The following is a 26547-nucleotide window of genomic DNA, read 5'->3' as shown; positions in this document are numbered from 1 at the left end:
ACAAAAACAACTTGCTCATCATCTGAATGAACTTTTCAGCGAAATATTTTTGGCTCTTCGATGAAACTCCGAGTCCTGATGTGGACCATATGACTAGTTTTTCAGCCAAATGATTGCGTCTTTGGGCTTTGTTACAATCTCCGCCTCTGTCGTCGATGTGATAACTATCAGCTGCTTCTTATTACACACCAATTAGATATCTCTGTTTGCAAAGATAATTACAACGCCTGAAGTTGAACGCCCACACGTAGCCTTCAGAATCTGCGTCGCAGTGTGCTCTGTCATAACCGTGCTTTCTCTCTCTGCTCGTGAAGTTTCTGGACCCTTTGCCCATGAAGTAGAACAGGCCTACAGTATGAAAAATTGAATCTGTTCAAGATCCTTCGTCTACTTATTTTAAAGTATCTCCAATTCTCTTCCCAGTTCCCTTGAAAAAGTTGCAATTGGTCACTGTCCGTTGTTAATATGTGGGCAGTAGGGGTTTAATGTTAGTACCTGCCGTGTAGGCATAATATCATATTCCTCTTCAAGCATTTGGAGACCACAATCAGCGCACCGCGGTATTGGTTCATACTGAGTGCAAGCTCAGCATTCATACCAGTGGATACGAGGCCTAACATATTTAATACCTCTGCCGTAACTGAATTGTTCAGCGCAACTCCAGACTTGAGCCTACAAAGAGCTCTGCCTGCGATTTGGGCACAACCACCATGAAACTCCCACAAAGGGGCCAACCGTAAATTGCCGGGTCGAGGCCACATCCTCCAGGAATTCTGCTGAAACATATGCGCCTATGCGCTCAGAGAACCATCCCGGTTCCCATGTTACCAAATAACCTCCGGTGAGGCTTCGTGGCAATAGCCACTTCAGTCTGTAGGGACTGTCTCGAATCTGGTCACCCTCCCTTAGTACGTGGGGGGTACTCCCCGACGGGTTGAAACTTATAGGACCAGTAATAATTTCTTGTATCTCTTAAGTGCAAACAAGAACCCGCTGTACTGGCCTTGAATCCTTGCTTCGAAATGTCGTTTCGCAATCGTTTATACGAGCATCTTGGCACCTTCACTTCATAGAGACTCCGTTTTCCAACAATACATCCCTATGGTTACTCCAACCAACTCGAAATGTATTTTCCGGTTCCTTTGAGAAAGTAGACTGTTGTACCTACTACTCTGCTCATATGGTCTCCGGGGCAACGGACTTTTAGGATTGTATATTTGAAAGTTCTCACAATTTCAATAATCGTGCGATTTTCGCGCTCACTAAAGTCTTTTTTCCGAGTCTCTACGTGATTCCGACCATGTGAAGAATTTCGATAAAATTACTACTATTAAATTTGCCATCCTTGTTACTGACTACATGGAAAAAATTGGGGTAGTTATTTCGGCTATATGCAGCCAATGTGTAAAGGAGGAGGAGACGGCCCTGCATTTCATATGTAGCTGCCCGGCCTCCTCAGATCTCAGACGAAGAAACCTCGGTAAGATTTCTTCAACGAAGAATCCAAGCACTTTCTGTCTCTGAAGAATGTTCTCAGATTCGCAAAAGCTTGTGACCCCGCAGGCAAGAGGACACCGAATAGGGGATTTTCTTTGCAAACAGTATAAGAACTGCATTAGTATTCATCATATTGCTTTGCTGTGGGGTCTTGCGTGAACGTTAGTTGGTAATCTAACTTCTGCAGTGCATAGCCCAATGTTCCTTCATCCTGCAGTAATTCAACATGCTATCCTTTCTTCTTTAGGTACTGCTTTGCTGCTTTGTTGCTTTGCCTCTTGACAAATACTGGCACTAACGGCACTTGATCTGACGTGTTGTTCGCTGTATTTTTTTGCTTGGAAAAATCTGTAACCTTTCACAAATCAATAAAAGATTTAGGATTTCAATTTTTCCTTTGCTTGGTAGTCACCATAAATATTATTCCAAAGGCTCTTGAGATTCAGGGTGTGCAATTTGTCAGAAACTAGCTCTTAGTCTCCTAAGCGTTGTGATCCGTTTCCTTATCTACGATCTTCTGATAAAATGCATTGGTAGTCACTGGCGTGATAATTAACATAGTTATTTGCCTTGTGGTGCAAAACACAAACTGTTTTGTGCTTGATATCATTTTTTCTACTCAAGTTCGTAAACTTAAATGTTCTGTCGATTGCATTTAATGCTCTTTCATGTCATTGAAAGCAGCCTGAACTACTATAATTTGTTAAACAATAATGTTTAATTTTTTTTGGTTGAACACTACCATTGTAATTTCTTATTTTTTAATAGTATAAATTCTCCGATTTAATTCTATTTTATGTTTCATCCCAAAATAGGCACATGAGACAACTCCCACCCATTCAGTTACAAGCATACACTCTGCAAGTGTTCCAGACACTCCAACATACGAAGAACTTCAAGCGAAATTAGAAGCCTCCACTCGAAATATACAGAGCATCAAAGACCAACAGCAACAACTATTGCGTCTACAGCAAGCTGCTAAAGATCATCTCGTTGAAATGGAGAACATTCGCAATCAGCGAACACGTCCTACATTTTACAATCAAAATGGTTCTGAACCGCCAAATTATGAAAATATAGGTCAGGTGCAGAGCGATATGGCGAACTTAGTGAATCGCATGAAAAATTTAACAACATTCATTCAAGGACAGAATGAGTTGAGTTCGTTACTTGGTGATGATGGTCCAGAAATCTTAGCAGAGCAGGAAGCTTTACAGAATAAGTTAATGGTAAGTTTTTGAGACTATTATTTTTTCATAATGGATGAATTTGACCGATTCTATCTGACTATAAAAAGGTTTAGTGTTGTTGTGAAGTACATTGTGTGAAGACCAACTGCCGGTGATGAACAACGCAATTATATATTTGGTTTCCGTCCCTCTATTTAAACAAAATATCGTGTTTAGAATTTTTTATCGAACTAGTAAAGTCTTTAGTACTGAAATCGCCCATACATTTGCAATAAGTTTATGCGCTACATAGCTAGAGCTTATTAGTCGTTTTTTCCTATTCTATGGATGTGCAAGTCCAAATTGAGTAAATTCCTGGAAGTGGAAGACATTCTTAAAAAAACATGTTTGTCAAGTCCTATTTAAGTTAATGTTTCGATGCGCAACAGTCATCATTTTTGCTTTTGGCCATCATTTTCATGGCATAACCACAAACCTCTCTTGAAAATTAGCCATAGTGCCAACAAAATAGAATCGATGCTACTAAATTTCACCCATGCATTACAAACTATTAAAAGCAACATATATTTTCAGGAATTGCAACAACAAAAGGCTGATATGCGGAATTTAGTGAATGAACTTCATGAGATCAACACCAACGCCGAAAATACAGCAAAACAACGTCATCAAAATTCCAATGAAGGTTCCAGGGTAGTTCCGATCGATTATCAAAGAATTGTACCCATTGAATTGGTTGGACCCGCGAAAAATCAACCGCAAGAAACCAACGGAATCGCTAATGGACATGACCCCCTGCCAAATGGACATTGCAATGGAACCGTTGACCATGATATGACTGATGATAACGCTCCTACTCCTCAAAATCAAGACGAAGAAGCCGAATTAACTGAGGAAACATCCGATTTGATAAAACAGAAGATGGCTGATATTGCTACCATGAAAAATCAACTCAAACGGCTCAAAGACATGATGGACACCGTGAAGTTGATTGAAGATAAAACCGACGGTCGTAGCATTCAAGAAATTGCGGATGAAGCTGAGCACCTACTAACGGGCAATGCTCCTATTAGACGCGAAACCACCGAAAAGGTTCCAAGCCATCGTAATTCTGCGCAAAGAGAAATTCCCCACCGGGTAGAATTGTCCGCCGAAGAACTTGAAAAAACTGAGAAACCTACCGAAAGTGAAATTGAAATGACAGAAAAGGTCCGTATTCTGCATGAGATGACTCAGGACTTACGAAGTCAGGCTGCTAGTTTGGCGAACGAGCGCGATCGTTTGAAAACGCTACGCGACGAAATGATTCGTCGTAAAGAAGCAGAAAATATGGCGACTTCATCTGCAACAAAGAGAATTCCTGTAAGTCAACCACCAAAAGAACCAGAAAGTGATCAATTGAAAGCAGAATTTGAAATTAAAAAGAAAGAATTTGAAAAACTATGTGAACGTCTTCAAAGTGATGATGATATTATCCCAGAAGAAGTGAATGCACGCCATCCCAACGAAAGTGTTGAAAATTCAAAACACAGCACGAATAATAGTTCCTCCTACTACCAAGACAATTGGAGGCAACAAAACATGGTATCATCAGATTCTTCAGTGCGCGGTGCGGCTGGGGACGGTAAACAATCTACTATTCCTCCAACACCATCGCGCGGTAAAGACAGTGCCGACTCTGGAGCAGCCGATGTGCATGGAATTGCATCATTTGAAGCTGGCAGCATGCAATCAGGTAGCTCCAGAAGTTTCAGCATGCCTCCACCAATGAGAACGATGAATGCCCGGGACCCGGTCTGGCGGAAGAACTCGCAGGACAATTCTCAATCACAATTCGAATTTTACGCTCCAATGCCACCACCGCTTCCAACATGGAGCTCCAGCTACTATTATTCTACACCGTATGCGCAGCACTTCAATCCTCATCCGCATCATCACCCGGTTAACCCTGCAGGCAATGAATACTTTTGCGGGCATAATTGTCATCCGACTAATGCAATGGGGCAAGCTGGGACTTCAATGAACAGTTCTCAACCACAAACTAGCCAACAACCTGTCTTGAATACTAATGATCCGGTTCTTTTGCAACAGTTCATTCAAACACAACAGATGCTCATTAATTCGGTTTGTCAGTGTAATCAATTGTTGTGGCATCAACAACGCGAAATCAACAACCTAAATAACGCCGTAATGTTGGTAAGTTTGGAAGAATCTTCTGAAGAAAAGTGAGGATGTTTGATTTTTTTTTGTATAAAATATTTTTAATAAATATATGGTTGAAATAAATCCTTATCTGGGGAATAGCGCGTCCACCACACCTACACGCCATCGGTGTTGTTTCTTGGCAATATGCTTCAATTCATCTCACGAGATTCGAGAAACTTGCACTCTTTCTCCACTATTCTAGGGCGACCCACTCACTTGCGATTCTGGAACAGTAGGTCCTATTGTGTGGCATGAATTGCAGTAGAACTGTTGCCCCTTCTCAGTGTATGGTCTATACATTGGAACTTCCGCCTTCTGACCAATACGTCCACGGACATCTGGCCCGTATGCCGGCTAAGTTCTCCATTGTATTGTCTCAGGTCAGAATATCCCGATGACACGAAGCTGATATGAACCAATGAAAGCTTTGGGCTTTTGGGTAACAGTGGTGATAACTTTCCATGTACTACACAACACAAAAGAAACATTTGCACAGAACAGCCTCAATTTGATGTTGATGGTTCAAATAGTTGCATTTTCAGATTTCGAACAAAACAGCAAAGGCGGATCTATCACTGATAATATGTCGAACGACAACAAGTTTGGTGGTTGGTTTGATAGGAAGAGTGCGTAACTAAAAACGTTGATTTTGTTGGTATTTATCTTCAGTCCTACCCTGCTCGGCTTATTCTTTATATCCAGATCATGTAACATTTCGCGCCGTCACATGTCGCTCTAATAATAGTAGTAAATTGCTCAAAAATTATTTTCCTGCTTAGAGCGCTCCAGTTACACTTCCTGCTGATGCTATCGAAATCAGTGAAGAACACGTAGAACTCATCGGAAGACAACGATTTGAAGGGCGTGCTGCCGCGGTGTTCTTTGATGCCTTCCAGGATGGTTTTAGCTGTCTTTATGACAACAGAGAACACGCAAATGCGGCTCAGTTGTCTCAAACAAGACGGAATCTTAACGACTTTTCTTGCATTCGTTGAGAAAGATCTCACATTCCCAGGAGAGTAACAAATCTGCTGTAGGGGCTGAATGAAAAAATTATCCAGGAAGATCGTCAACGCCAGCGACTTCGCTTGATTGCGTTGATGGCAAAGATAATTTCAGAGATAGAACTTCTCCGAATGTGATACGATTCAGAATCGTGGTGAAGTACTCCTATTTTTTCATCGTGGATGAGAAAACTACTGTTAAAATCCCTCACGATATCATCAAAATGTTGCCCACCTCCGTCATGCGGTATACGGTAGCGAAATCGTTACTATTTGCCACAGGTTTTGCTTCACTCAACAAAGCTCCTTTTGTCACTGCGTACGCTATGTTGTATTTCTCATCATTTACCTCGGGGGCATTGGATCTCCCAGTGCATTACGTTCACTCCCGCTCGCAGCCATCAACAGAGCACTCAGCTTTTTATGGCCGGTTGTTTCAAGTTTTTTTTTGCGCAGCCGGGCAGATTGAATTTGGGAACCGACGCTCTGCTCGCCTGCAAACATGGCATGTAAGCAAAGGTAAACGACCGATGTCAACACCCCTTTTGTTAAAAGTGATCTTTTTCCGAGCCCTTTGCTCGAGCAGGGTGCCGGCGATTGCGAATTAGTGAAAACCACAGACATTTACAAACCTATCACCATTGTTGTTACGGTCATTCCTCCCCTAGGTGTTGTTAGAGGCATTCGAATCATCCATCACGATAACAATTTCACCTTTAGGGAACCTCTCTTGTACTGAGTTTAATTCATCATCATCAACGGCGCAACAACCGGTATTAGGTCAAGGCCTGCTTTAGTAAGAAACTTCAGACACCCTGGTTTTGCGTCGAGGTCCACCAACTCAATATCTCTAAAAGCTGTCTGGCATCCTGACCTACGCCATCGCTCCATCTCAGGCAGGGTCTGCGTCGTATTTTGTTTGCCCTTATAGATTTTCCGAGTTACGGATTAAGTGACTCGCCCACCGTAACCTGTTGAGCCGAATGTTATCCACAATCAGACCGTCATGCTATCCCTCATAGATTTCGTCGTTATGTTGGCTACGGAATCATCCATCCTCATGTAGGGGGCCAAAAATTCTTCAGAGGATGCTTCTCTCGAACGCGGCCAAGAGTTCGCAATTTTTCTTGCTAAGAACCCAAGTCTCCGAGGAATACATAAAGCCTGGCAAGATCATAGTCTTGTACAGTAAGAGCTTTGACCCTGTGGTGAGACGTTTTGAGTGGAACAGTTTTTGTAAGCTGAAATAGACTCCGTTGGCTGCCAACAACCATGCGCGAATTTCATCGCCATAGCTGTTATGGCTTGTGATTTTAGATCCTAGATAGAAGGAATTTTCAACGGTCTCAAAGTTGTAGTCTCCTATCGTTATTGTTTCTATCGTGAGCAGTGCGATTCGATGTTGTTCGTTCTTGGTTTTTTGGCTTTGCGTTTAATTGCTCGTAAAAAGCCTTCTTTTCCTTTGTATCAGGAATCTCCATTAGTGTGCTGATTCTTCTTAGTCTGATTCGTAATCTTGCAGCCAAGATTCTGTGAGAAATCGACTTTCAGGTCAACAGAACGCACCTTGTGGTAGTCGTCAGCAACAGTCCGATATCGGATTCGCGTTTGCTATCACTAGGCTTTGTAGAGTACAAAAAACACAGTGTCGGTAAAGACAAGAGAAATATTCTCCGGGGCTCATCTTCTCACTTCGCTTACGCTCAGAGTTCCACCGTAATTCACGCTGAAGTTTAAGAAAGTCAGGATTCTGTGGACCGTACGGACATTTCAAAAACCAATCATAAAACTTTTCCGATAGCCAAAGATCGCATCCGTGAAATGAGCCGCTATTTTAAGTATTATTGATGTTTCGGTAGGAATAATTTCAAAATTTGCGGGTTCTTAGCCCATAAATTTCTACGACAAGTAGGAATGCTTTCAAAGGGCTAGAAACACAGAGTCACCGTTACTTCCACAAAATTTCAGGAAAATGACTTTATTTTTCACTTATTCACAGTTTTCACAATATTGAGCTTTATGTAATTCTCCGCATAATTTATGAGGCCTTAGTGAAGACACTGTTTTTTGTAGATTTTGCAGCAAAGGCAGCCTTCGCACTCTTTGCTTTTGAGGCTAACTTTAAATATATATGAAATAAACGAAGCAAATAAAGTCATGAAACTATTTAGAACTAAAAATACTTTATTGCGTGATTAACTTGAAGTCTAGTGACTTTCAGATACATCACCATCAGTAAAAGCAGCGAAAAGTTTACACTTCTAAGTTCACAGTTTGCTGATTCACTCAAGCAGCTGTTTAGATGTGACTGAAAAATTGGACAGAATCTATTAAAAATGAAGTCAACATTGACGCAATAACGTGTGGGTTTTTCAACGAACAAGTGGTTTGAACAAAAGATATTTTAAATCACAGATATCATGAACAGCCAAGGCCAAATTGAAATGAGAATAATTTATCCTGATTTTTGTTCGCGATTTACAGATCAAGCGGGGTACTATAACAAATTTGAACCTTGTCCGTTTATTTAAACAGTCAACACCATCTTAAATCTATAAAAAGTGTAAACCTATTATCGAGTCTTCGCGTTTACTTTATATTCAAAAATATTTGGGTTTGATTACAAGCTAACTTTGAATTTCTATTTGCATTCTTTAGTTGCAAGAACGTCTTCTTCATGCAAACAACAACGAAGCAGGAGGCATAAAAGTCAATCGCGCTGAATCTGTACCGCCAACTGGAATAACACTATCGAGCAGTCTATACACGTCGCAACGAGCCCAATCTGAACAACCAAATCAACCATATCAGTCGATTCAACAACCACTCGCCTCTCCAGGGCGACACCATTTCCATGGCTACAATTTTGCGAGTAACTATCAACATCAGCGACGAAACATGAACACTCTTCATCAACAACAATCATCAAACGCCGCCTCTTACAACTATGCATCCTCAGAACAACATGGTTCAACAGTATGCTCTCAACTACCACCGCTCCCGCCACATAATCATCAAATGGATTACAGTAGCGTACCACATTCGCCGCAAACATCAAACTTCCTTAACAATGATGCTCCACATTCAGCTAATATTCATCAGCAGCATCCCACTACACAGCCGATTTACATGCACCATCATAATACGATTGCTCCGTCTGATGTCGGTTCGGTCGGTGCAAATTTACAGCAGCAACAAACACAGCCACCTCCACACCATCATACTAACAATCATTCAAATTTGCTAACATCCCAGCAACAAAACTGTTTGAATTCTCCATCCGCTGCTAATGCTTCTCAACCGGCTGTCAATAGCAGCTCGGTTACGCATGGACCCAACAATGCAGCTGCAGCTGCTTCCGCTCTCAATAATCAAGTACCACCCGGGAATCGTGCTAACAATTATTGGGATAATTTTCGAAGGTAAATTATTCAAAATGCAATGAAGTTTCTTTTGTTTCTCCGTAGACCTTTTTTTTATATATTTTTTGCATATTATTTTATTTTTTCCTGATATCTGCAGCTTCATAAAAACTTTACTTCTCATATTGTATCATTTGATGTGTTATCCTACACTGAAATGATGTTTTTAACCAAATTTCAAAACACCATCTAACTATTTTCTTCGGAAACGAACTGTAAATCCTCCAATTAGGTACATACATGTATAACACCAAAAAGGTAAAATGTAAGCCAAAGAGTCTGTGATTAAATTGAACCGCTTTCTCCCTAATACTAAGCCCCTTACAATTTCCTTGCATCTTATCATTTGCTTCTTTCCTCGAACCAAACTCAAATCATAATCCGATCTTTAACGAGAATTAGGATACATTACGGCTGCACCAATACGCGATGATTGTGAGAAAAATGAACTCATAGGTAAGTTAAGTGGCCAGCTTGAGTGTTGAGTGCTTTATTTCATTTGCATGGTTTTAGAATGGCAGCTGATGAAATCTTCACTACCGATAGCAGTTGTATTTTCTCTGAAAAGCTGAAATTCTTTGCAATTGGCGACTTGTGAATGTATATGCAGTGTTGCATTTTCCCAAGAGTGGCCTAGTGTCAAATGCTTAACCATTCTGCAGAAAGTTTGTAATCTAGCATCTGTTGTGATACATTCCTAATAACCAAGCCACAGTATTCTTTTGCTAAATAGAAATAAATATCTTAAACTTGTTGCCATTCACTAGAGGATCACATCACTTGACTTCTCCTCTTTCTTTAGTCTTAGTTCCATTCACAAGCGGGGCCGTCTCGTCGTTATCGGCTGCGTCATTTTATTTGATTAAAGGTCTGATCTGGATGTGGTCGCGAGGCCTTCAAATCACCATCCTGTGCATCAAGCCATCGTTGTTTCGGCCTGTCTTTTGGTCGTTTACTATCGACTTCTATGTTCAGACCACTCTCGGCAAGTGAATTCTTGTTAGCGCGAATTACATGACCATATCGAATACGCCTCTCGCAATTTTTCCACGATCGGTGCAACACCATATCGATCGCGGATATCCTCATTTCGGATGTGATCAAAACGTGTCACGCCACTAGTCCAACGCAACACCTTCGTATCTATTATCGCAAGACGCTGTTCATTGTCTTTTATAGTCTGTCAACACTGAAAACCATAGAGGGCGACATCGCGATGCATTTTTTATTTGAGACGTTCGCTGATACGTCGATCAGAAAGAACACCAGTTGTAGAACGCCACTTCATCCAGGTTGCGATAATGCGTGAAGCAATTTCATAACGCAGCTCCCCGTTGGCTAATAGCATTGACCCGAGATATTTAAAACGCTCACTTTTGGGCAGATCACTGCCACTGACAGTAATTTTGCATATTTCATGGGGATCGGTTGTCAAAAAATCAGTTTTAGTAAGATTCAATCTAAGATCGTGCTCAAGTTGCTCGAGATCATTCTTGCTATTAGACGCTAGAAAAACATCATCTACATAAAACAGTGTATAGGACGCTGGACGTTGGATGACCTGTGTGACGGTGTCCATTACAAGAACAAAGAGGAGTGGTGAGAGGGCGCTTCTTTGATGAGCACCAACAGAGCCATAAATCAGTTTTGATACAACCGTCACATTTCGAACCTTACTTTTCGGATCGTAGTAGAGCAATTAAACCCAGCGCACGAATTCTTCTGGCACTAGGTGTTGTCGTAGAGCATACCAGATGAGTTTGTATTGCACATGGTCAAACGTTTTCTCTAAATTCAGAAATGCAACGTAAAGAAGGTGGTGCTTCTCACGGTGTTTCTCCATGAGTAACTGCGCAGTATTGCGTCAGTAGTTCCGCAGTTCTTGACAAATCCGGATTGATTCACGGTTATTTCACCCATTTTGCGAATAGGGTTGTCAAAAATGCATTCATAAATCATCATGGTATGGGAAAGTAACCGGACATAAATGTGAACATTCTGCTGGACTATCATTGTTTCTGCTTATTGGAACTGTGGTACTTTCTTGCCAGTCAGATGGTGTTCTATCTTCCTTAATAAACCGATTGAAGATTAAGCCACAGTATTGGGTCCCACCTCTTCGTTTTCCAGAGCTCAGATGCGATGTCGTCAGGTCCTGTGGCTTTCTCCGATTTCATTTGTTTTATTGCTTCCTTGACTTCAGTTGTGCTGACAGTTAAGTCCTTGAGGATTTTACGTGAGCACCTATCTGGAAGACTTAATCCCACGGTCTTCTTAGAACACGGATTGATTTTGTGACCACAATGAAAGCCCCGCTAAGACAAGCAACAACGGTACCAGTCTATACCAAGTACATGGCTTAGCATTCATACTGGTGGATGCAAGACCTATCTAACTCTAGCGAACTAAGGAGTACGGCACCCGTGTTGAAACGCAACACCACGCCGAGGCCCGAAGGTCTCTTCTCGCTTGAGCATAACCACAACCCCCATGAAGCTCCCAATAGGGGGCCAACCGCAAACAACCGAGCTGTATTCACATACAACGGGAGTTCACCCAAAGTATGAGAGTCCAGGGGCTATCCCGGTTCCCATGGTACCAGTATAGGTTTTGTGACCAAATTGCCACTGCAGATGAGTCCCTGTGCAGACTCGAGTCTGATCGCCCTGATTAGGCCTTTGGAGCATTCGCTTACTGCATCACGGCCGGCAAGCCAAAGTGAGCACAGCGTCTCCCGGTGCCATCACTATGGAGATTCTCCTCGGCCACTTGATTTTGGTTTGGCCGACAGGGTTGCCGCCCCGTCTTCCTCACCGCCACCTCTGAGCACCAACCCGAGATGTACAGTCTATCTTCATCCAGCAGGCGGCGCGAGATCCTCGTCTGCACATTAATCGAGGCAAGACGAAGTACATGGTAGCAACATCAGCGCCAAAACCAAAAGAACGAACAACATCGAATCGCACTGTTCAAACGAAAACAATGAAGATAGGAGACTACAACTTTGAGATCGTTAAAAATTTCTCCTATCTAGGGTCGAAAATCACAACCGATAACAGCTGCGACTATGAAATTCACGCACGGTTGTTGGCAGCCAACAGCTTATTTCAGCTTATAAAAATTGTTTCGCTCGAAGGGTCAAAACTCTTACTGTACAAGACGATCTTGCCAGTCCTTATGTATTCCTCGGAGACTTGGGTTCTTAGCAAAAAAAAACCGCGAACTCTTGGTCGTGTTCGAGAGAAGAATTTTCCGAAGAATGAGGATGGACGATTCCGTAGCCTACATAACAACGCAAAGTCTATAAGGGCAATATCTATGATAGAAAAAGAAGACGAGGTAGACCCTGCCTGAGATGGAGCGATGGCGTAGGTCAGGACGCCAGACAGCTTTTAGGGATATCGAATTGATGGACCTCGGCGGAAAACCGGGGTGGCTGGAGTTCCTTATTAAGGCAGGCCTAGACCGGATATCAGTTGTTGCGCCGTTAATGATGATGATTAGGGCAATCCAATTTGACCAGAACACGAACCCCAACAAACTCCAACGAGTTGGTACAATGATGTGCCTTCAACGCAGGTTTCTTTTATTTTTTTTATGAATATATTGTTCTGGCAAAACTTTAAAATTGATGTGCTTCAAAACATTGTTAAGCTCCCGTTCTGTTGTAGCTCTTGTTGGTTTTCCCTTGTATTGCTCGGGATTATTTAATTACGAACAGCATCCTACCCTCAGCAAGGAAATCTCTGATTTCCTTAGCACTTAAATTCAGCCGGCTTCCTCACCATTTGAGCATATTTCACATACGCCTTTCAAATCTATTCAACAAGAATGAATTCGACAAGATTTTCTTTAATATTTGCTTCCGATGTTTTTTAAATGGTCGTCGGAACATAGAATGGTTTATGGCCCTATTTAGGGGCCACGGTTCAAAAAGGACTTGAACGTTACTGCAAAGTCGAGGAAGTTCTCTTAAAGAGCAAAATGATATCAGATCATCATCATCAACTTTCCGAAGGGTCATTATCTCTTTTAGTTATTCCTTGAAAAAATAGTTAAAATAAAAGTGTATTGATTGAGCACATTACTGCTTTTAATTTAAAACCCACTAGCGAATGTACACTTGTTAACACTTGCAAAAGGAACTATTGCTTCTTCATCTTGAAATTGCTTAGAACGAAAAGCAGTTAACAATGCAAATCTCCATAAAACGAGGAGCATAGCAGAAATATATATTGTCTGGAGCACTTCTCTCTTCCTAACTCTCCAATAGTGAATGCATTCCTTCTTCGTTGTGGCTTGCTGGTATATACCATAAAAATTTGCTTCTGACAAAATATTTCTGGATAAGAAGAAAAAAAGTAAGGAAGGATTTAGTAAGGTAATTTGATGTCTTCGAAACTATTCCTTAAAACTACAAGTGCTTTTTATACTTTTAATAATAATCGTTAATTTGTTTTTGTTTTACTTTTCTAATTTCGTTTGGTTCGTGCTTAATAATAATTCTTTTCCTTCCTTAGAATGAGTGATAGAATAAGTTTATTCTCTTGTTTCTAGTTACTCGAGACAAAATCTTCTGTCGACTAATTCATGTAAAAGCAACGAGGAGCAACAACAACAACAGCAGCAGCAACAACAACAGCAAGTTAGCGCAACACCCTTTCCCACAAATGTAATATCCAATAGCAATAATCTAAACGGCTTCCGTAATTTACACAATGCTATGAACGCTATAAATGCCATAAATAGTGGTAACTTGGCGTCCTATTCGAATAACCTAACTCCGCCAACGTTCGACAATAAATATGTTTACACATTCCGCAATCAATTCAATAGCAATATTTTCAATGAACACGAATCAGAAACCCCTGTAGCCCATGGAGCGACTCAATCGTCCGGAGCGGTGGTACATAATTTGCCATCAGGACAAGATGGTTTCACCATGAATTCTACTCAGCACGTTCCCCATAATCGCATCACGGCCGGTATTCTAATAAATCAATCGACGCAATCAGATAATTTGAACGTTAATAGTAGCAGCGAAATACTCAGTTGTAGCAGTAACAATAATATTAACAGCAATTCGAACTCGAATGCTAACGTTGCAGCAATTTTTGGCGCCTCCGATTTCCGGAACATGAACTTCAACTTTGGCGCAAATGAGCTTCGAAAGAAAATTTCAATCAAAAGTGCATGTTCCACGAAACGTATACGGCATTCACAATCCATGACAAACGAAATGATTCCATCAAATCGAGAATCGAATTCCAGCCAAGTTTCATCGTCAGGCTTTGATGAAAGCGGTGTTAGTGACATCAATGAATCAGGAGCTATTGCTACTGCGATGGGCCTAAGAAACACTTCTTTAAATTTTGATGATCAACAGCAATTAGAAAACGACTTTAACGATGACGATAATGCAAACGCAGATAACTCAAACGCATCCGGGTACAGTGAAAGTTCTGAGGAAAACAAGAAGAATCTTTTGGTGAATGCATTGCGAAATGATAAGTAAGTGGAATGCTGGGATCTGTTTGCGGCATTAATAATAATTTATCTATTATCGTTTCAAATTAGATTCACATCAAAATTTTTTGAAAGACTGAAAGAAGATGTTTACCGCGAAGTGTATAGCATCTTGCAGGCAACAGAATCTCAACCGCAGTATCTAGAGCAACTTTATAAGGAGCTTCAACTTGTCCCAACCTCGGATCCCATTCGCAACATTGTAATGCAGGCTATGCATGATATATACAAACGCTCATCGGTAGCAGACGACGAATCCAGTGGAAATTTTAGTAATAACTTTTCAGAATGCAATAATGCAGCTACATCACCATTTGATAGTGCTAATCAGTCGCCAGCGAACCAACCAGAAAGCAATCAAGAGAATGAACTCATGAATATCTTATTGAATTCAACGGAACTTCGAAGGTTGGCTTACAAAATAATGTTTGATTCCGAACGAATATCGTCGCCTGTTGAGAAAGTTGGTACTAAACCGAATTTATCGTCATCATCAACCAGTTCATCCCCTAAGGTAAAGCAGTATTTATTTCACCTCTTTTGAAAATGTGCGTAACGTTTTCTCATTCGTCCTTTAGCCTCCAACCGAAATTTACCGGCCAGATTATGATCTCGTTAATCACATTATGGCTGTCATCCGTAGTTCTGTACAATCTCAAAAAATTGACGATGAAATCATTATGAAAATCACGAGATTGACAATTTCCACTCTAGAACGTTTATCATCAACTGTGGGCAATAATACCCTGCAGATCGATAGAGTTGCTGTCTCGCCAAAAGAACTTTATCGTAGGATGAAGACTTTTGATAGACGCGATCGTGAAACATTTCTAGAAAGGTATGAGTCATATCTTCAAACAATGTTTGTAATGAAAATCGTTAATGATGATGCAAACAATTTAAATTTGATAACAATGAGAAAAACGTCATCATCCAATACGAACATGCTAAGCAACACTCTGGGCACAAACAGTTCGGAGGTTCAAATCCCGAGGCGACAGGCCCTTGCTCCGAAATCTAATATCACTGCGAATTCTATCAGCATGACAAGCTTAGAATTGAACTGTAATCGGAAGATGGATCGCAACCAAGCAGATGTGGCAGCTATAGATCGTTCAGACGTTTATAATGTAAGTATTGTAACAAATATTCACGAGAATTATCAAGAATTCCCACATGCGATTGATTTGAAGTTTGCAAACTCAGTAGGTAATGACTATGAAGTTATTTGCTCGTTTCATTTGTGCGTTCATCGCTGTCAATTTAGGGAGAGTTGGATATCCAATTACTAAAGGTTCTAGAGTAGGCCGCAATGTTTCGTATTTCTACTCATCCTAAAGCTTCAAGATTCTCACCCTAGAGCTGAAATAGTTATTTCATTTTAAAAGACTTTACAGTGAATCGACATGCCACCATTTAAAAGATAATACGGTAACTCGGACCTGACCACCATGGTCTACACGGAAAGGTGGTGACTCCTTTCTTTAACACCGTTGCTAGGGGGAGGTGAAAAAGCGTCTAGTGTTGCATTTATCCTAAATAGCGGCAATTATTTTCTCTTTTCAAGAGTTTTGTGGCGTTAGTTTTGGTACCAAAATGGTTTGACCCTGAAAACTGAGGTAGAATGCATGCTACTAAGAGTTGTTGAAGGCAAAGATGAAAACAATCTTCTCCACTCATGAGCTTTATTTAAAATGTGATTCAATACGTGTATATATGGTTGCCACTAACCCCTTAATGGGGCATAGTGCATCAACCACACCGACTCGCCATCGTTCGCGATTACCTGAAATCTCCTTCAGTCCCCCTCCCACCCGATCTCCTGAGACACCTGCACTTCTTCTATACTGTTCTTGAGAGAGTGAATTCCACTGTATAGTGTAGCCAGCAATGCAGTTGCCGCCCCTTCTTAATGTGTGACCTATATATAGTACCAGGTCAGCGTATTCCGATGATACGACGCAGACAAAAGTTCACAAAGACTTGGAGCTTTTGAGTAACAATGGGGCTCACTTTTCATATGCTATCCCCATATAGCAACACGACTAGCATAGAACAGTTGCAACTTGATCTTGTTGTTGAGATAACTGCACTTCCAGATCTTAGACAAGGCAGCGAAAGCGGATCTAGCGCTGTTAATGCGCGGGGCAAGATCCAGTTCGGTGTCACCGTCAACAGAAACCACGCTTCCTACAAATACAAATTGATCGACGTCTTCGATTCTCTGCATCGACGTCTTCTTTCTCCCATTAATGCAGATAGGGAGAATGTGATGACCTATCAGGCTGAAAACCTTGGTTTATCTTCACTCCAAGAGGCAAGTACACTTTCCAAATCCAGAGACATTGACCAAGGTCCATTAGCCGGTGAGAGAACAAACAGATGTCATCAGCGTTGTCGCCAGGCTCGCTTGCCTCCGGGCAATGTAACTTGAAGAGCGTCACCGACAACAAGCAGAAATATGTTAATATCGGTGACAGGATGCAACCTGGCGGACTCCGCGAGATTTTATCTCGGGGCAGCACATGACATTTCGCCCCATCACATGTCGCTCGGGAAGAAAACCAAGTACTTCATCGAAAAACACGACTTAAAAATGAATATTTTTTGGAATCAGGAGTGAGAAAACTGGGATGATTTCCTGAGCCTAAAGTTTTCTCAGGGCCAGAATTGAAAGACAAACCAAATTAAATCAATCGTTCAATTTTAGAGCGGGAGCGTAATTTTCACCGTAAACCAAAATTTTTCCTCTTTTACTCCACTGGCAGCACACAAGCGCTTGGTGAAAGGGCCTTATTTACTTTATAAGGGAAACTTCGTTCTACGAAGTCACAATCATATAGTTGTAAATATGTTTAGCAGAATTGCCAGTGATCATGTGTATACTGCTTTCCGTCGCAACTAAAACTATTTACAGCGTTCTAAAGTGTGGAGTATATCTGAAACATTGGAAAGGTCAATGTAGACGGGTTCATCGAAGCTTATCTTGAGACTCGGAAACAGACAAAGCGATTGTCGTAAAATGCCCATGGCTTTCAAACAGTCCTGTTCAATGTTGACCACTTGAAGTTGTTGGCAAGACCGTCAAGAGAGGGAATGAAGGGAGACATTTGAAGTGCCCCGATCATCCCGTTCTGAAATTCCTCTTGCGCACCCTTTCCAAATCAATGCCATCGATGAAGAGGACCAACTATAATATTGCCATATCTTTATCGTAATCGAGAGGATTTACCCATAAAAGGCAAGGAGTTCCCCTCCCATACCCTGACGTGGTCCTGAAGCTGGCTTTGATCCATCATATTCAGCGCAGGCTTAGCAATGGATATCTTTTTCCTTTGGCTAGATGGTCCCAAGGCGTGTCTTAACAACTCCTAAGCTATCAGGCGAACTCGGATAAGAATCTATCTTATCCGCCCCCCCGTCAGCATACTCCACAAAAGTGACAATAGCATCCATCCTTGAGGGCAACCTTTTATTGCTTCTATCAACAACTAGCGACCAATACGTACGTCAATTGGCAGCATAACAAAGTTTCTGTAAAAACACGAAATCAAAAGAATTCAATGTCCACGAATACCCTTTCAGAGTTGCAGCCTCTATTTTAGAAATCAACAGACTCAGAAGGTTTTCCACGCTGATAAACATGTTGGTTTTTACTGGGTGTGACCTCCCGCGGATGTAACGCTCAACTAATCTGCTCGGGCATTTCAGCAAAAACGATATTAAGATAATTTATCTAAAGTTTTTTTTTTGGGTTGGAATTGACGTCTTTCCCAGGTTTTGATATAAAAACTATTTGATCTTTTGCTAAAAAGTTGGGACGTAGCCCTTCTCCATTGTCTATTCATTGACTAGTTGTTTACTTTCCGAGTTGCTTATGGTTTTTACAGCTGCTACAAATGATGAGAGCTTAGATCTGCAGTGAAGTGATGCAATAGCTTTTAAGGCCGCCGGCTGTCAGAATGAGATTTTAGCACGCCTAAACTTCTTCTGTAAATTCTTTCTGACGTACACTAACTACCTGAAATAAAGTGGTATATTGGTCTCTCCAGGAATCCCAATTCTCTTCATCATTAAGGTTTCTACTATGAAGTCCCGCCAGATCCTTGGCAAAATGGAATCGTTGTTCACAAAGATTAGAAATTTTTTGGATATTTCTGTGCCCTATTTTCGCACTTGCCGACAATGGTGGCGCAAAAGCACATCCACTGCAAGAATGGATATACTCTTCACGATGCTCGCAATGCAGACACAAGCGGGTCTTTGGAGCCGGGTCCTCTGTTCTACTAGTAGCGCTCCATAGATAATCACTGGTCTGGTCGGGGACTCAATATATCCAGTATACCATGTATGGTTTTATGCCCCATCTCTTATCTTGGGCTCTTGTGGCAAAGAATGTCTGCTAGCTTATGTTTATTACATGTTCAACATGATTGTACCAAATTATTTGATTAATTAAAAGGTTGCTCAAGGTCAACTACAAACTGTCGTCTGTCCTTTACAGTCATGCCGAGAGAGTGTGCACTGTCGTGTGATGACAACGCAATGCAATAATCAGTTCTTCTTCATCCGGAGTACAGTCTAGTCATTATTTCACAGAAGGCGCACGCATCTGTTTTAGAAAACATATAGCTTCTATATTCGACGAAAAGTTGAATTTTTAATTATGTTTTTTATAGGGAAACTATCTGATAACTTACTAGATTAAGATGCTTTAACCAAAACAAATTAAATTTCTTTTTCGTCCAATGCAGGCAAATGCAAGTACATCGCGATCCCTACAAGCTGATCTCAAACATCACCAACCATTACAACAGAAAAATCCACCGAAAAGTCGACGTTCAAACCCGAATACCACACACAATCCAGTCACTCTAACTCAACTTCTATTTACAGCAAGTAATAATGAAAATAGTGACATGGCTTCAAATAACGAGGCGCTTTCATCACCCACAATAAACAGCAACAATATAACTAACGAAGATCTCGCGGAAGCTGATCAAGTATGTTCATCGGATGCAATCATCTCACTTCCTTGTGATACAGCATCTGGAATATCCTTGAAACTCATACGAAACGATCAATATCGCCACCAACAGCAACGGCAGGGCCACAACGCTTTTTCCCCCGCAGAACATCACGTCGAAACGGACGGAAATAAGAACAGTGACTGGGTTAGAAAAGAGACGAGTCAATCAAGCTTGGATGGAATGAAGCATGAAGCTGAATCCGAATGTTTCGAATCATTCGCCACTTTTCCACAAGGGAATAACTCTGCTTCAATTCATTCTGTCGATAGCGAAGATATTACTCTGGGAGAGGTATCCAGCAGCAATCATAGTTTGAGTAATGCTGGTGCCGTAAACGCGATCGATGCCGAACCGATCATGAATGATGCTGCTTGTGCTGTGATTTACCATCAGACAAATTCAAATGTGAATACTACAATACAGGAATCTAATAATTACCCCAATGTTACTACTCCAGCAACATCTGCTAGTAGAGCAAACAACAATTCGGCTGTTAACGCAGTTTTACCGATGTCATCATCCGCAAGCAATGGAGATGGTGCCGTTGCTGATAACAAACAGAAAAATGGAGTTCCATGAGTTTTATTTGAATTTTGTCTTTTCCGTTGTTATTCAACGGTAACATAACTAAATATCGCAGACGAAGTTATAAAAGTATTGTAGTTTCTTTATATATTTGAAATTTATACATTGTGATTTTTGGCTTAGAAATATTTTATTCGTCTACATAATACAAAAATAAACACTTAAGTAAGGGGAAACTTGATAACAGAGTTAAATACAGAAACTATTATGAAATTGATGTATTCCTACAGGAAAGAATGTATTGGTGTAATAAATGTTAACAAGTCAATAATTGATTGTGTTCATTTCCCTGATATTTTTCAAGTAACAAATAGTAGGAGTTTTTAGATAATTCACTAGTTGCACCAATATTAAGTGAAGTGGAAAATCGATCGCTTGGCTTATCGAATGTGTATAAAATTACTGTAAATATCTTTTAGTTCTCTACACCAAATGATGAACCATTTTGATGTGATATGAACTGCGAAACCTCGCCAAGTTAAATTCTAAGTAAGCCTCACTCCAAGGAAATCTTTTAAGTGCAAATACTGTTTCATTGCTGCCTTGAGATGATGTTTTCAGACAGCAGTGAAAATCGTTTGTTTCTCCGAATGCCTAATCCCGTCAGTACATTTTCAGAATATTTCAGAAGGAACAATCAACCCTCCAGGTTCATCTTTTTTTTTAATTCAGCCAGACCAAATTCTTTCGTGATAAAATTTATGAGACCGAAATGATAATTACACGGCATTACTACTTTCACCAAGTGTTCGACCATCCACTTGAATCAACAATCCAAATCCAGAAATGCTTACTTCCAGTGTTTCTAGCGATCAGATGAATAGAGAAATCAATAAAACAACCCAATCAACTCGTTTCACTAGTACATTTTTCTTTTTTGTACCGATATTTTGGGACCAACTTCTTTCGGTTTCTTTTATATTTCCATTGCACAGTCTGCCTCCAGTTTTCCTTAGTCATCTATATGCAATAATTTAATTCATCCAAACCAAAAAAAGTGATTTTAATTTTCATCATTTTGTACGAGGTCGCATTTAAGGTAATACGATGAAACTTTGTCCGGAAACAACAAAAACCTTTTAAAAAACTAAAATTAAATCGCGAGCTTGACGATCCAATCCCGAGTGAAGGGACAACCCTTCGCTCATCGATGGAGAACCTGAGTGTAGACTCAGATTTTGCACTTACTCAAGTGGGAACCAGTTCTTAACGGACGAGCCGAAACAGGCCCCTTCTGTCAGCACTCCTGACCCCAGGTTCCAATTGGCACCACCTGCTGAGGCTAAAGTCTTGCCCATGGGTAAGCATCTATCCACGGACAGCAAACAGCATTCGGGCAAACCGGATCGGTCGCAGGAGTGTCCTTGGGGAGTCCGATTATGGTACTGGCCCGACCCCTCCGAAAAATGACGACCATATTCCAGACAGAGATATATGCCATTTCATTGGCAGCAGAAAATTGTCTGCGACAAAAATGGAGGTGTCGCACCATTCGAATCTGTTCCGACAGTTAGGCAGCATTATCAGCACTAAACAGCAACGACAGTTAGTGTGGAGTTATCAGGTGCTGCTGAAACTTGGCCGACTAAACGAAATATTCCTGATGTGGGTGCCGGTGCACTCAAACATCACTGGTAATCAGGAGGCAGACTGGCTCGCCGAGGGTCGTTTTTGGCTTTTGGAATCCGGTCATCTACTGTAAAGTCTACTATAAAGTGCAATTGCAAGGATTCACGCAGCCGAGTGGAGAAATTTGAACTTTTGCCGGTAGGCAAAAATCCTTGTGAAAGAACTTGGGGTCACCAGAGCGCCATTTTTGTTGTCCCTAATCATCAAATTAAAAACCTGCCACAGGATATCCATCCATCCTTTGGAGGTGGAAATGGTTACATACACTGTTTCAGAGTCTTTATAAACAACTTTCATCAGATCAAACCCGATCGAATACTAACAGACCAAAATCTAAACCACATTAGAACACAACATTCCAATCAACCTGCCTCGGCCCTAAATTGCATAACACGATTGCCGACTCGTAGATGAACTCACAAATCGTGGCTTCCATCTGCTTGGAACTGATGCAACACTCTCGACGGATCCCACAGGCAGCACTGTTGTTTTGTCTATATTTGAGCAATGTTTACTTTCCAATTTCGGTGAAGCTTCGATCCTCACTTGCAACTCGTGCAGCACAGGACCGAGATCCCGATTTCGTGGAACCTAGAGAATGAACTCGAGGTGGCTGGGGCACTCGAGATTCTGCATCAGATACGTGGATGATGTATTAGCAATCATCAAAAGGGAAGAAGCAGGAACAATCCTTGAGAAACTCAACTGGGCACACAGGAACATCGAGTTCACAATGGAGATGGAAAAGGAAGGGGAGATACAGTTTCTAGACTTAAAAATAATCCGGGGAAGAGGGGATTTTGAATTCGACATGTACAGGAAACCGACCCAGACACAGCTAACCATCACATACACCTCAAACCACGATTTCTAACATAAGATGGCGGCATACAACCCGACCTACTCGGGTCGGATGCAGAACATCAAAGGGCGGCTGCATAAACGTGAATTCCCGGTCACCTCGTCTACCAGACGATACCTACTTAAGGCCCGGTTACAATCAGTCTAGGACAAAAAGGAGTGTACTAAAAAAGCGGCATTTATAAAATGTCCTACCCAGACTGCGACAAGATTTACGTAGGGCAAACAAAACGGCTAGTCCACACCAGGGTGTTAGAACAAATAAAGGAGGCCACATCCGCTAAAAATAAGAATAACCCACATATAAAATCTGCGGTTGCTAGGCATATAATAAAGCAAGGACACCATTTGGCGTTGGACAACGCTAATAGGAAACTGGATTCCTACAAGAATTTCCACATCTTGAAAATGTTAGGTGACGTCCCCCATTCTCCATACATTGCGTAAACCGATTTTTGGCGTTTGTCATGACTCTTGTTAGCATAGCAGGTGTTATGTTGGCAATTTCTTCTTGGATGTTGGTCTTCAAATCTTGTAGGGTTCTTGGACGGTTCACATAAACACGAAATTTCAAAAAACCCCATAGAAAAAAATCACAAGAGGACAGATCGGGAGAGCGTGCCGGCCATTCCAAATCGCCTCTAATTGAGATAAGGCGCTCTGGAAAGTGTTCCCTCAAAACAACCATCGATGCTCTTGAAGTGTGTGCTGTTGCACCGTCTTGTTGGAACCAAGTGTCCCCCAAATCCAAATTTTCTAGCCGTGGGAAAAAAAATTCTGTAGCATGTTTACATACCGGTCCGAATTCACTGTCACTGTAACTTCATTTTCCTCAAAAAACCGTGGACCAATAATTCCAGCTGAGGAAATTGCACACCACATTGTGACTTTGGGTGAATGCAAAGGCTTTCGATGCAATTCTCGAGGGTTGGTGTCAGCCCAGTAGCGCATGTTTTGTTTGTTAGCCGACCCACACAAATGAAAATGGGCTTCATCGCTAAAAAAAACAATAGCACCCTCGGGAACGACATCAAGAAGAAGCTCACACGCGTTCATCCGAGAATTGAAGTCACGTTCTGAAAGTTCCTGCACTATCGCCATTTTATAGGGATGAAAATGAAGATCATCATGAAGAATTCTTCTCACAGAACGATCGGATAGTCCAAGGGCAGATGCGTGTTTGCGCGCAGAACGCCGTGGTGATCGCAACATTGACGCTCTCACTGCTTCAATGTTCTCAGGTGATCTAACGGGCCGAGGGACTCCAGTTCTTCCTTTTGTCGCACTTGCAGTTTGTCTGAATGTAGTGACCCATGTAACAATTGATTTGCGGTCTGGGACGGGAGCCAACGGGGCTAAATTAAAGCGATTCCGAAATGCACGCTGTGTTGCAATAACCGAAGATCCGCTTGAAAAGTAAACCTCAACCGGGAAGGCACACTCCTCACTATTCCAACGCATGACGGCGACTGAACCGTGTCGGGACAAAACTTTGCAGTATCCCCTCTTGAACGAGACCACTAGCGCTCCGCTATGACATCAACTAACTAAGTGGCGCGCATTTTAAAAAGGGAAGTTATGCTGCCGCTCCCTGTATATATTACCAAATACTTTTAGCCAATAAAATGGAAACATATCTTCAAAGGCAATGGGAAAACCCCATTTAACTTAAGTCACACAGCCTAGTATTTTCAGAAACTTCTGGAAGACCTTCACTGAAAACCTCCAGACAACCACGAACCTGATAAGCTCTAGTAATATAAGATAAGGTCATGTAAATCTACTTTATAGAGCAGGATAGGAAATGTAAGAAAGAAAAACTTGCTGCATAAGGTATAAGGCGGGAAACCAATAAAGCTGATACTACTATTCATTTTTTTCATTCCAGTCAAAAATTAATTTCTCCTGCAATTTCTTCTCGAAGCCTTTGCTCTCAAATCATAATTAGCAAAAATCTGAAATAAATTTTCACGAAAACTGAAATCGGAACGTTTTCTTGAATCGACCAGAGAACCTAGAGAAAGCCCAAGGCAAATAGAAGGTACTGGAATTAATTTTGTTGAATTGCAATGTTATGCCCCTAATAAAAGAGAATTTTTTTTTTTAATTTTTGTATATTTTTTAATTTATTAAAACTCTCAATTTGGCTGAATTGGTATTCGACATTTACTTTTTTAAAAAACATCCATTCTGCAAATAAGAGGAATTATGTGTCTGCCATTGTATTGACGATTGTTCATATTATATGTATTGATTAATTGCAAAAAATTCCAATCTATATATGTACCATTGAATTTTTACACAGAAAGATACAATGTGGATTAAGTAAGCTCATAGAATATTTATCTATTTACAAACATCAATTTAAGTACTCCCTAAAACATATGAAATAACCCTGACCAATGGAAGATGTGAGTAAATGTAACCTTTGATCACAAAACAGGAACACATGCTCATAGCCCAGTTTCCCATGGGTTATGCTTAACTTGGATACAAAAAATATACGTTTATATTGAGTATACAATACTCATGTAACAAATTAAGTCTGCATCTAAACACATTAGATATTTACCTGAAAATGACTAACTAAAGGTCATGGTTAAGATTTTAGAAATGAAAGTAAATTCTTTGGAATTCAAAGACAAAATGAGGGCACTCTGTATATAAGTTTGGCACAATCGAAATGTTCTAGAAACTTTCAGGAATTAAAAATGGGTAGGGCATTATTTCATATGTACATATAATATTTCACCCCCAGCCGTTCCAATTATATGAAACTAATCAAGTAAAAAAGTCTTCGATTTCTTCCTCTAATGATAAATAAATTTTTTGGAATTTTTTAGCCTCCAAGAGAGCTATTTCTACATATTTGTGTAAGCGATGTTACACTGTGGCATTTATAGGACGAATGTGAACGTTGTTTGTTACTTTTCAAATTGTAAAATTTCAAAATTACGTTTTAATAATTACACCTACATATTCGAACATATAGTTGCATTCTTAATTCATATACATGGCTTATATATTAAAAGTCAATAAAATTTAAATTAGTTGGTGTTTTTGTTTATCGTTTAGAATCTAAGCTTACAATGTTAGTACATAAATATTATCCATGATGTGTAATATTATTCGATCAATGTATCAATTTTGTTACATAAAATTCCCTTAGAAACTTTGGCGCTGTAGCCTCTTCTATCGAAAAGTATGGTTCGCATTTAAATTCGCTGTCGTTTAGTAAAATGTTTAGGAGGAAATCACACCAAAAATGTATCTTTATAAATAACTTGTCTGCATTCGATTCATCCATATTTCGAAAGACAGCGGGGCTTGTTATATAGTTTGATGCTTATGAAAAACTGAAAATGTTTACTCTAATGAAGATACTGGAAGTCAAAATATGTTATGTTGACTTTCTCGGATATTTTTAAGAACAACTGAAGAGCTTAAGTTCCGATAAATTTCCACCTAGATCAAAGAAAGATGTTCGATTGATTTCCTAGTTCCATCTCTGTAAGAGCCGAATTAGCAAAGACATTTATTAAAAGTCCTCGAAATCGCTTCATTAGCAAGCATCTTATAATGCTGCCCAACTATCACCACA

The 26547-nt window shown here is 40.6% G+C and overlaps 1 protein-coding gene across 3 annotated transcripts in view; it reads left to right on the top strand.

The window, feature by feature from the left end:
- The window catches only part of LOC119650374 (putative mediator of RNA polymerase II transcription subunit 26), a 38081-nt gene extending 17354 nt beyond the window's left edge, over positions 1-20727 (top strand). For all 3 annotated transcript variants that reach the window (XM_038053110.1, XM_038053109.1, XM_038053111.1), the window contains 7 exons: positions 2313-2726; positions 3261-4880; positions 8552-9315; positions 13873-14826; positions 14893-15355; positions 15420-15971; positions 19596-20727. In XM_038053110.1, coding sequence (XP_037909038.1) covers positions 2313-2726; positions 3261-4880; positions 8552-9315; positions 13873-14826; positions 14893-15355; positions 15420-15971; positions 19596-20450 — 5622 coding nt within the window. In that variant the 3' untranslated portion in view covers positions 20451-20727. The remainder of the gene's footprint in view (positions 1-2312; positions 2727-3260; positions 4881-8551; positions 9316-13872; positions 14827-14892; positions 15356-15419; positions 15972-19595) is intronic.
- Positions 20728-26547: the final 5820 nt, after the last annotated feature.

The sequence above is a fragment of the Hermetia illucens genome, chromosome 2 (assembly GCF_905115235.1).
Source record: "Hermetia illucens chromosome 2, iHerIll2.2.curated.20191125, whole genome shotgun sequence".
Lineage (NCBI taxonomy): Eukaryota > Metazoa > Arthropoda > Insecta > Diptera > Stratiomyidae > Hermetia > Hermetia illucens.
This window is presented reverse-complemented; position numbering and strand designations above follow the sequence as displayed.